The 11,966-nt window shown below is 47.6% G+C and overlaps 1 protein-coding gene across 1 annotated transcript; it reads left to right on the forward strand.

Moving 5' to 3' along the window:
• Positions 1-1,118: 1,118 nt before the first annotated feature.
• Positions 1,119-4,856, forward strand: RPL8 (ribosomal protein L8). The gene is made up of 6 exons (XM_057380912.1): positions 1,119-1,199; positions 1,389-1,532; positions 2,997-3,138; positions 3,252-3,470; positions 4,289-4,404; positions 4,657-4,856. Exons 2-6 carry the CDS (start codon positions 1,395-1,397, stop codon positions 4,813-4,815), a joined length of 774 nt encoding a protein of 257 aa, XP_057236895.1. The 5' UTR covers positions 1,119-1,199; positions 1,389-1,394; the 3' UTR covers positions 4,816-4,856.
• The last annotated feature ends 7,110 nt before the right edge of the window (positions 4,857-11,966 follow it).

The raw sequence follows: 11,966 nt of genomic DNA on the forward strand, positions 1-11,966 counted from the left end.
CAGCCCTAGGGGTTTTAAACTAAACACCTCTCCCCTTGTACAGGGCTCTGGGGAGACCACACACAGTGCTGTGTCAGTTCTGGGCCCCTCAGTGCAGGAGGGGGGACACCGAGGGACTGGAGCCAGCCCAGGCAAAGGCAACAGAGCTGGAGAAGGGTCTGAAGCACAAATCYTWTGAGGAGTGGCTGAGGGAGCTGGGAGCGTTTAGCCTGAAGAGMGGAAGGCTCATGGARACATTATTGCTCTCTGCAAAGCCCYGAAAGGAGATTGTGGCCAGGTGGGGGTTGGGCTCTTCTCCCWGGTAACAAGTGACAGGAGSAGAGGAGATAGAGCTGCTCCAGGGGAGGTTTAGGTTGGACATTAGGAAGAATCTATCCACAGAAGGTACGATTAGATATTGGAATGGGCTGCCCGGGAGGCGGTGGAGTCACCATCCCTGGAGGTGACACTCAGTGCCACGGTCTGGCTGACACGGTGGGGATTGGTCATGGATGCACCTGATGATCTCAGAGGTCTTTTCCAGCCTAATCGATTCAGTGAATGTGTGCAGAAAGCCCCGGAGAAGCAGAGCTGCGAACTCTGACCCCTCTGTGTCCGCCCTCCTCCCCGGCCCCTCCGAGTGTGCCAGCAGCATTTCAGGGACAGAAGCGGCTCCTGGGACACCCTGGGGCACAGCCCCACCCTGCTCAGAGACAACAATCACTACTATGCAACATTTTTAATTATCTACTTTTAATGTATAGGTTCTGTTTATATTACCCACTGAACCAGACGCCGAGTATTTCAGACTAGAGTTTGTTTCTCGCTGCTTTTAATGTCGCAAAATCAGGCTGTCAAAATCTAAAAAAAAAAACCTCTGCCGGTGTAGCTTTCAATTATTTTTCTTTATGCAGTGTAAATGCATTGCACGGTCGCATCCAAATTCCAACCCCAGTCATTTGCGCAGTCTGACCGTTCCTATCCCGATCTCTGGCTACTCCCCTTTGTCCACAGCAGTTCCCAGGCACCTCGCTGTGCATGTCCCGCCGTTCCCCGCCGCTCCCGGCCGTGTCTCCGCACTCCCGGCGCCTCCCCCGCCATCCCGGGCTCTGTGGCGATGGCGAACACCCGCCCTTTCCGCGTGACGTCACTGCGCCGGAAGGGCCTCGGCGCGCGCGTGACGTCAGCGCTTCCTTCTTTCCCGTGGAGGCCGGAGCGAGGTAGGAGCGGCCCGGCCGCGGTCCCGATCGCCATCCGCCGCCATCCGAGCCCGGGCGGCCGCGGGAACGGGCAGGGTGGGGATGGGGCAGGGCCGGGGTGTCGCTGAGCTGTCCCCGGTGTCGCTGAGCTGTCCCCGGTGTCGCTGAGCATGTTCCCGGTGTCGCTGAGCTGTCCCCGTGTCCCCGCAGGGCACCATGGGCCGCGTCATCCGCGGGCAGAGAAAAGGCGCGGGGTCTGTGTTTCGTGCCCACGTGAAGCACAGGAAGGGCCCGGCCAAGCTCCGCGCTGTGGACTTCGCCGAGAGGCACGGGTACATCAAGGGCATCGTCAAGGTACGGGCGGCTCCGGGTCTCCTGCTCGGGGCSACATTCGGCACCTTGTCCTCGGGAGTGCCCGACCCTCTGCTCCTCCTGCGCTGCCAGCAGTGCCCAGAGCCCTTTGGCTGCCCCTTATCCCGTCTGTTCCTTACTCAGGTTTCTCTTTTTTGGTCAAATAAACCATATTGCTTGAAAAGTTAAATTGCTTAAGGTTAATGAGAGCATCTCAACAAAGATGGCACCCGTAGCCAGGAGTAGGATTTTCTGCTGGCAATTTGCTAGTGTAGGAGTATCAGCGTGGGTTTATGTTGCCTAAGAGTTCCCTGCACTTTAGGAAGCATGGCTGAGGAGTTASCCCAGTGATTGTTTGTATAGTAAAAAATAATCAGTATTTCAAAGCAGTAAGTGRTGTCTGTCATCTTAGTCCAGAGCAGTGGGGCAAGGCAATACCTGTATTTGGGGTATGRTTCAGGGGTGCTGCAGGTACTTTTTGGGTGTCAGTGACTTTAAAATGCAATCAGTGTCACTGGTTGGCTGCTCTGAGCACTCTTCAGTGGTTTACAGCACGGTCATGTTCAGGCAGTATAGACACCTTATTTTCTTCGTACTTGCCATAATTGAGTTGATAAAATGTAGGTAGCAAGGCTTGACTTGAACTTAGGTAATATGTAGGGAAGATTGTGTAGCAGGATTGAAAACATGGGGAAAAACATTAATAATACTGCACACCAACAGCTTCTGAGCTGTCCTGGAAAATAGACTCATTTTAGGAATGTGTCATAGTCAGTTGTATGTAAATACATGGTTGGGTATTTTAATCTTAGTGTGCTTCAGGAACAGAATGGGCATGTTTCTCCAAGTGTAAAGGAAACAGCAAATCTGTTACCTCATTTAGGGACTTCAATAACCTTGTTTTCCCTGATTTCAGAAGGTTGGAATTGCTTCGGTCCTGGGAAACACATGGAGAAACCACTGCATGTCTGGATTTGTCTCTGCCCAAAGATGATTGGGCAAAGTGAAAGTGGATTTCTTAGTATGGAGAGATTGGTCACCTGCAGAATGTCAGGAATAAAACTGTTCAAACAGGATTAGCTACGAGCAGCACACTTAACCAGGCGCTGTTTTGTGATCAGTGCATGATTTGGGTTGGAAGGGACCCTAAAGATCATCCAGTTCCAGCCCTGCCATGGGCAGGGACACCTTCCATTAGATAATGCTGCTCTGGGTAACCTGTGCCAGTGCCTCACCACCCTCAGAAGGAAGACTTTTCCCTTGCTAGGATGTGGTGCAGATACTGGAGCTCGTATTCCTAAATATGTGAATTTTCAGCTCACTCATGCTGGGGAAGCCCAGATCCCCCTGAGAAGTGTGTTAGAATTACCCCAGAGTAACCATCCGCAGTCCTCTCAGCTGTCTGATTCCCACAGAACCCCCGGCAGGGGCTGTGTCCTGCCCTAAAGCAGCTCTGCATTCCCACAGGACATCATCCATGACCCRGGCCGGGGCGCTCCGCTGGCCAAGATCGCCTTCCGTGACCCGTACCGGTTCAAGAAGCGCACGGAGCTGTTCATCGCCGCCGAGGGCATCCACACCGGCCAGTTCGTCTACTGCGGCAAGAAAGGTGGGGCTGGGCAGGGTGCTGGGTGCAGGACCCTGCTCCTGCCTTCAGAGCAGAGCTGGAACCTCAGCGCAGTGCCCTGAGTGAAGCTGGGCTGCTCTCCATGCTCCTTGCAGCTCAGCTGAACATCGGGAATGTCCTGCCCGTGGGCACCATGCCCGAGGGCACCATCGTGTGCTGCCTGGAGGAGAAGCCCGGTGACCGCGGGAAGCTGGCACGTGCCTCAGGGAACTATGCCACCGTCATCTCCCACAACCCCGAAACCAAGAAAACCAGAGTGAAGCTGCCTTCGGGCTCCAAGAAAGTAATTTCTTCTGCAAACAGAGCTGTTGTGGGTAAGGAACAGCTGCTTTGAACTTGTCACGGGGCTTCCTCTCGCTGCTAAGGAATCTTTCCAACTGGGGCTCCATTTTAACAACCATCTTGAAAATAGTGTCATGTGCAGGCTGGCCCCAGGTTACACACCAGGACAGCCTCTGCTCAGGTGCCTGACTTGCATGTTAATCTGCATAACTTTTGGGTGTTGCTAACCTGAATTTGGAGATGGTTTGTCCTAGTGAGAGTACAGAAAAGTAGATGCTCATTGTCCTCAGGCTGTAGCAGAATTGCTCAGCCTGTAAAACCTGCAGTCTTTGGGGGAGGACTTGGATGGAAAATGCCATTTTGATTTCATACTTTTGGTACACTGAGGGAAGCTGAGGGTATCAGGTGAGTGGAGTGTTCTGGAAGGTCAGACAAGGAATGACAAAACCACTGCCAAGAAGCAGAGGCTTTGCCAGGTTTGTTGTGCACCTGACAGCTGAGATGGCTGCTGGTGACACTTGCTGCCTCTGCATGAAAGTCACCTAAGTGAAAAGTCTGTTTCACTCCTGTAAAATTGACTCAGTAAATCATGAAACAAGAAGGTATTTGACCTCAAAGTTCTTCACAGTCCCCTGAGCTCTTTCAATTCGTACTTCAGTTGAAAAAACTCGATGTTGCTCAATAAATCGTAGCAGTAAAACTGGCAGTGCCTTAGAAAGTGTTAAACTCAGTCTGTGCACAAACCAAAAAGAAGGCTGTAGCTCAGCTGTGATCTCACTGTTGGTGTTGGCATTCTTCTGGCCTCCTGTGTGTTCTGTTCGGGTGTTCCCATGCCTGCCATTCCCTGCAGGAATCGTGGCTGGTGGAGGCCGTATTGACAAGCCCATCCTAAAGGCTGGCCGTGCCTACCACAAGTACAAGGCCAAGAGGAACTGCTGGCCACGTGTCCGTGGTGTGGCCATGAACGTGAGTATCTTTGGAGTCATCCCTGTCCCTTCTGACAGTTCAGAACAGATTTGTGGGCTATGGGGACAAGCATGGCATGTGTCTGGGAAAAAGTCTTCCCAGATAAATGTGCAGTCACAGCATAAATCAGCATTTGATGGTGATTGCACTACGTGAAAAGTGAAGCAGTTACTCTGTCCCCTTAAATCAGTTAATTGTTGTTGAACATCAGTTTCAGTGGTTACATTGCTGGCTTGCTTTCCTCCTGCACAGCCTGTGGAGCATCCTTTCGGAGGAGGCAACCACCAGCACATCGGGAAGCCCTCGACCATCCGGAGGGACGCTCCTGCCGGACGCAAGGTCGGGCTCATCGCTGCGCGCCGCACGGGGCGGCTGCGGGGCACAAAGACTGTGCAGGAAAAGGAGAACTGAGCACCCACCTTGGGGGCCACACAATAAATTTGTACAACAGAGCTCGTGTGAAGCTGGTGGTATCTGCTGCTGCAGCGGGGATGAAACAGGGGTGATGTTCTGCATGGGAAGTTGTGAGTGGAGAGTAGGGATTCTCAGCAGCACTTGCAGTCTGTAAGCCTGTCCTGCAGGCTGCAGTAGCACTTTCATGGATGCTCTTGTGCCCTGGTGTGATGTTTGTGTTGGCTGGGTTAATGGAAGCTGGGGCCTGACAAAGCAGGACAGCCAGTCAAATAATCCCTTGGTCACCTGGTTAACTCTGGAATCTGGCTGAAATGGTGAAAGGGTGCTCAGTTTTTTAAGTTCATAACTTCTATTATAATGGTTTTCCATTTTTGTGTTTTGGGGGAAAAGTGAGAGTTGTAGAACTTTGGAAGTATTTAGCTGCTCTCATTGCAAGGCTTGGGCTTCCTTTTGGAACTCCAGGCTCCAGCCAAATGGAAGGTGCCTCAGAAATTCGAGGTATCACACAGACTGCCCCCTCTACTCAGTGCTTGTGAAGGGCAGACAGCTTCCAAAATTTCCCCTTTGCAGATGGTCAGTTATTCATAACAGGATATTCCAAGGTGCTGCAGTAATGTGGGCAGTAGCACTAAGGTCCCCTAGGAAGGTGTGTTCTCATGAGAACAGCTGTCCTGTGAAAAGCCAAGTTTTTGTAAGGGAATGAGAGAAGAGAGACAGGAGTTTATTGCAAAATGGCTTCATTTACAGCATTTCTGAACTGGCTCTTGGAGGAAAAAAACCTCTGAAAGCAGATGGGGCTCAGCTTCACCTCTGAGCCCAAAGTCAGGGTTCCTGTTGATCTGCAGCAGCTCTGGCTGTGCTGGAGATGTCAGTGCTGAGGGCCAGACTTCATGGATGAATGTGACTGACTTCGGTGGGAATCCAGGGGAATGCAAAGCAGAAATGTTTCCATACCCACCCACAAAACCAGCACTGGAGCTGGCCATGGGTTTCTGGGGTGGTGAAGGTGATTTTAAAAACCCAAACTACACCTCGAGGAAAGGCATCAGATCACATTTGGGAAAAACAAGGCGAAGCAATGACAACTCTTTGTTTCTGTTTATATTCTTCCAATACCATCAAAGTCTGAAGTTCACATCTGTTCTTTACATGAGGTCAGCAGCTCTTCTGTGCCTGTGCTCTCCTGACAGGGACCAAAGTGTAATGCTCCTCCCAAACACCATCAGAAGAACAGCTGAAGTGTTTAATGTTCCACAAGAATTTACATTAAATCCACCGAAAGGACTCACAGAAACCCATAGCACCTGTTTACCCCTTATATTTTCTTGGGGAGATGGTTCCTGACAGCACTTGGCTGCCTCCGCTGCTGCTCCAGGCACTGTCAGAGGCCCACAGGTGTTTACAGCCATAGGATCAGTGCACCAAATCCATGAGTAGGGAATAATTAATACAAATCATTGCAAATAAATAAGTACCATATTACAATGCTTAATGCAGCTACAAGCACATTTAATGTAAACAGAGGCTTGCAATGCCAGAAGTCTCTAAATTCACACAGTAGTATGAAGATTTCAAAGATTCTACTTTCTTCACCAAACTCCAGTAGCAGCTACTATTCCAGTACAGTCTCCTGTTATCAGCATAAACATAGAACTTAAAAAAGCCACAGTGATGCTGGCAAATGACCACAAGACGAACTTTACCCAGGGGAAAAATGTTCCTCCAGTCCCAACACATCCAGTGTTAAATATCTGTGAAAAGAAACATGAGGGAAGAGGGAATAAGATAAAAAAATCAGAGGCTCTAAAGAAACCAACCTTGAATGAAAAATTTAAATAAACAGAAATATATTTTCCAGACTGAAGGTCTGATTTAAGCTGCAGAATGGAAGTGAACTCCAGCAGTTTACATGACAGGGGAACTTAAAGGAACTAACAATGCAACAAGAATAAAAAAATACACATAAAAATATACACTTGGGTTCCCAAATGCTTAACTTCAGCCTGGGAGGATCTGTGAAAGCACTGAATAGAAAACAAAAATGGGACTGAAGTTAAGCCAGTGCYTGTTCTCTGTGTGGGCTGAGCCTCAGTTGAGCTGAGCAGGGCAGAGGCTCCACCTGAGCCTGCACTGCAGAAATCAGGAATTAAATACAACAGGAACACTGCAGAGGAGCAGGAGCTGAGAGCTGCTGACCACAGGAAAACACAAATCTGACTGAAGAAGCTCCATCACAGAAACACTTTCAAGTGTAAATGAAGCAAAATAAACCACATTCAATAGAAAAAACACAGTTCCTTCTGTGGTCTTGCACTTCTCCTACCCCCGTAACTCATTGTATGGAATCATAAAATGGTTTGGGGTTGAAGGGACCTTAAAGATCATCTAGTTCCAACCCCCCTGCTGTGGGAGTAATTATGTAATGTGCTGTAATTATGCTTTAATTGTGTATCATAATCAGCAACCTCCTGCTCAAACCAACTGTTTTAGCAGCATGGCAGAATACCCAGTTGATTTGCTTATATGGTTTATATCCAGGATACTTCACTTCAGGGAGGAGCAGCCCTAATGCTGCACAGAAGACATGAGCTATTAAAGATACAGTCAAATTAAAAAAACCTACAGCCATGCTTGCTAGTAAAATAATAATAATGATAATAATGATAATAATGATGATGATGATGATGATTATTACATCCTCTCATATAGCGATTAGCACAGTTACAAGGACATCAGAAATCTTGAAATAAAGCAAACTGCTTTAAAGAAAGATGTTTAGTGTTCCTGCAGAATTTTCAGAGGCTATTTTCAGTATAAGCCTTTGTTCACTAAAATTTAAAAAAAAAACAAACAACAAAACGTTCCAGTGAAGCATTGAAATCTTCTTTTAGAAGGACTTCAAATTTCCCATCTACTGAAAGACCAAACAGCATTTTCTTTATAATTTTTAAGGGTGTGTTGAAAAGCACCAAGTGCTACCTAAGCATGGACAGGTATCACAAGTTATTTCATGGTAACAAAACCTTCATTAACATCATTATCCCTTTCCAACATTCCGTGACTTCTGCATGGTCCAAACGTTCCCACCTTGCACTGAGCCAGGCCCAGGAGAAGGAGAATTTCAACCCTGCCCCAGGGCTTCCCACAGCACCATCTCCCAGCCCTGAATGCCCAGCCTGGAGAAATCAGAAAGGGGTGCAGTCCTGGGAGATGCAAGGAACAGTAAAAGTTCTGTGAGGAACTGAAAAGGGAGATGCAAGCAAACAGTGTGGAGTAGGAAAATACAAGAGCAAACCCATCCAGGGAGTTTCTACATGAAGAAGAGAGGGAAACAAGCTCCAGCAGCAAGGTAATGATCCTGTTATGCTGAAGTTACCAGGTAAGTATCTATCAAACCTAAGGGAAATGCTTTGGGCTGTATTTTCAGCTAATGTAAAAACCACAGGAGCCCAGATTCTAAAAGATTTCAGGGAGTTGGGTGATCAATAAATCATTACACCCTCCACAGAAGTTAAATTTAAAAAAAATGGCTTTTTTGGTCCTGTGGCATTAACAAATTCTCAAAGAGAAATGTGAGAACAGAAACATTCGTGGGAGTTGTTTTATATTTTTGCTGTCTTCATCAAAATCTTTCTTCTCCCAGTTAACAGCAAATCCCACCCAGCAACGATCTGTTCGGATACATCCAAAGTGTATCCTGAATCCTCAGTTTTGTCAATGTGTTAATGTCCAGAGAATTCACACTCATGTTCACTCAAATGGGCAACATCGACTGAACAGACCAGAGATAAACTTGGGTGTCACAGGATCACAGAACAGTCAGGGCTGGAGGGATCTCTGGAGATCACCCAGCCCAACCCTCTGCCAGGGCAGGGTCACCCAGAGCAGTGACACAGGAACGTGTCCAGGTGGGTCTGSAATGTCTCCAGRGAGGGAAACTCTGCAGCTGCTCCAGAGCTCTGCCACCCTCAGTGTAAAGAAGTTCTTGTGTCACCTCTTGAGTCACCTGCTTCCAGGATGTCTTTTAAATTGTTTTTTTATTTAATGTTAGTACTGCAGCTTCCCAACAATTTACCACTCTTTTCCACTTTCTTGCATATCTTCAAGCGCAAACCTGGGCACCCAGAGGTTTCCAGGAGCCCTCCATTACACCCACCTCAGGTTCCTTTGGGTGATAGCCCTTGCTCTGGCAGAGCAAAGCAGTGCACAGGCTCACAGCAGCACCCCAGCCTCCTCTCGGTCTGGAATGTGCCAGGACACCTGGAATGTGCCAGGACACCTGGAATGTGACAGGACACCTGGAATGTGTCAGGACACCTGGAATGTGACAGGACACCTGTCCCTGGAGTGCCACTCCCAGAGCCTCTGGTCCTCCCAGGCACCAAGGCTGTGCCCAGGAGCATTCCCAGCTTGTCTCCAGACACTGCAGCCGGTCCGGGTGCTACAGGGGGTGCAAAGGCAGCAGCAAACCTGGCTCAACTTGAAGACACCCCAGCTTTATTTCCGTCTTCATCACAGCAAAGTCTCCTCCACCAACTTTTAAAATTGTATTTCAATAAATTCAACACAAGAGGCCTCCACTAGCCCGTTCTTCAATTAAGTCCACATTTTATTTATGGTTTGCTGTTGGTACTTCAATCAGATTTATATATACATAATCTAAAACCTACATCAAAACCATGTTGACTGCTCTGAAGACCGAGAGAAGTGACACGATTGAAGTTTTCTTCCACAGCTCTATGGTAAGTCTACATTCCCACAGCAGGTTTTTGGTTCAGGTCGCAGAAGTGTTCAGAAAGCCAATGCCAGGTCTCTCTCAGACTCGGAGTTGGAGAGTTACAGTTCTCTTTCAGCATTTCAGTCTTACACACAACCACAGTAGCAATCAGTAACATTTCTTTACTCTAGATAAACACCTGGGTTGATCTGCAGAATCCTGGCTTTTCACATTCCCACAGCTCTCCCTTTCTAAACCCTCACCGACACAGCTGAATAACCAAATCCCTCCCTGCGGTTGCTGCGTTATTTGAACATTAATTGTGAGAGGATTTGATGCCACTTCACACGGGAGGCAGCACGAGAGGCTGAGGAGAAAGTGTTTGTGAGTCCTTGCGGTGCCACCTGAAAAACGCCAGTTCCTTCACTCGGATGCAAACACAGGTACCTCAAACGATTCCATTTATCCCCAGGGAGGCAGGGACTGCCCGTGCCCGCCCATCGAACAGCCCCATCGGGTATTTGTGCACCTCGGCCCGGCCCGGGGCAGCTCTCGCTGCCGGAGCCGCTCCCGGCGCAGCCGCCGGCAATGAACGACAAGAGGTAGAAAATATTCACAGAAGCGGCTCGCTTTGGGAAACCCCTCGCTCAGCCCACTGCCTGTCTTTATTTGCTCAGAGGATTAGACTCGGTACGGATCTTAGAGAAGAAAAAGAATAGAAAATGCTTTACATGCTACTGAATCTGAAGTTCCTGCTCGGGGCGGTTCCTCGTGCCCAGAGAAGTTTGGGTTCAGGACAGGGAAGGCTCCCAAGCTGCTGCCAGAGGGGCCAGGCAAAGCACATTTCCAGTTCCCCAGGGATTTCACACAGCACCACCTCTCCCGTCAGTGAAATATTCCCATTTCTGCTGTTTCACCTGCCCCTAGTCACACACAGGGCAGGCAGACAGAATTGGTGAGTATCAGTAAGTCCTGAAGAACTAATCTTCACATTTCTAGGCTTTGGAATTTTCTTCCAGAAGACCTTCTAAGGACTTTGAAGCACCTACCAGATATTTAAATACAATCAAGTATATTAAGTGTCCAAGTTTTCAATCAGCCTTCTTTTCCAGAGTAGATCCCAGCAAAACCTACTGTTTTTATTCACCTGTAGAAACTAATGGTTCAAGATAGAAAATGGAGGGGAAAAAACCCCAAACAACAACCAAAGAAACTCAGTAAGCTACAAGCTATTAGAATTCCAGACTGCCATCAGTAGCACAAAGCTTTCCTATCCCACATAAATGACGAGATTTAAGAGAGGACAAAGCCCACCTGGTCAATGCTGTGGCTGCTGTTACTGCACTGTGAAAGGCTCCATTATGGAAAGCCAGGCTTCCTGGCAAACGTGGGTTTTTTTGGGGGGTTTTCTTTCAGCAGCAAACAGCAGGACAGCAGGTGTAGGTAAAAACAGGAGGTAAACAACCATCATGGCAAGTGAAGGGATTTGATTCCAAGAAAATACAAAAATATTAAATATAAAAATGATACTTGTAATCCAGAGTGAAAAACTCTGTAGGAAAGAATCTCAGGAAATGATGGACAGGAATTTAAAAGTGAGGGACAAGAACTGAGCAGCATTTCAATAAATAAAGCTATGAAAAAGGCCAATACCTTTAAAAGCTGCACCTACAGAGGTATCACTACAGCAAAGGAACAGAACTGCTCACTTAATGGCTCAGGTGAAACCACACTTGGAAAGCATTCATCCAGCCCTGGGCATTGTATGAAAACAGAAACAGCACACCACCATAACAGAAATGTGGATTAGGGATCTGCTTATACAGGAAAAACAAACATTTAAAGATTTTGCTCTGGTACGGATTAAAGGGGACGTCACTGCAAACACACCAGGAAGCTGCAGACTGTGCAGCTCACACCACTTTGGGCAAAAACACCAACCTACTGGAATAGCAGTGGCAAATTAAGAATGAAAATTAACATTATCAAACACTTTGAATAGTATAGAAACAGAGAAGGGAATGATCTTATTTTCCTGCACTGGATGTTTTCCTGTGGTCAGATTGTGGAGGATGAAGTCATAGAACCTTTTTCCTCTTGTTTTCATTACTCAAGGTTATTTCATGGTTAAAAATGAGAAGACATTTTTTGCACATTATTTTGAYCACTGAACAATGACCCTGTCATTTYAGAATTGTGCTGTGATTTAAGGCTATATTAAATTCTTCCAAGGAAACAGCCTGTAGGTCAGTTTTACTACCAAAAAGTGGCTTCAAGGAGTTCTAAAGCTAAAAAATACAGAGTTGGGTATTTAAAAATCTGATGAAAAGTTAGCCCTTATGCAGGAGAGTGTTTTTCTCCTTCAGAAACTGGTTCCCCCGTGCTTGTTTTGATTTGTCTGCAAACAAGAGCTCTGTCTTCTGTGCCACCC

Source organism: Malurus melanocephalus, unplaced genomic scaffold (genome assembly GCF_030028575.1).
Source record: "Malurus melanocephalus ecotype Western Australia unplaced genomic scaffold, MMel_1.1 scaffold_479, whole genome shotgun sequence".
NCBI classification, from domain to species: domain Eukaryota; kingdom Metazoa; phylum Chordata; class Aves; order Passeriformes; family Maluridae; genus Malurus; species Malurus melanocephalus.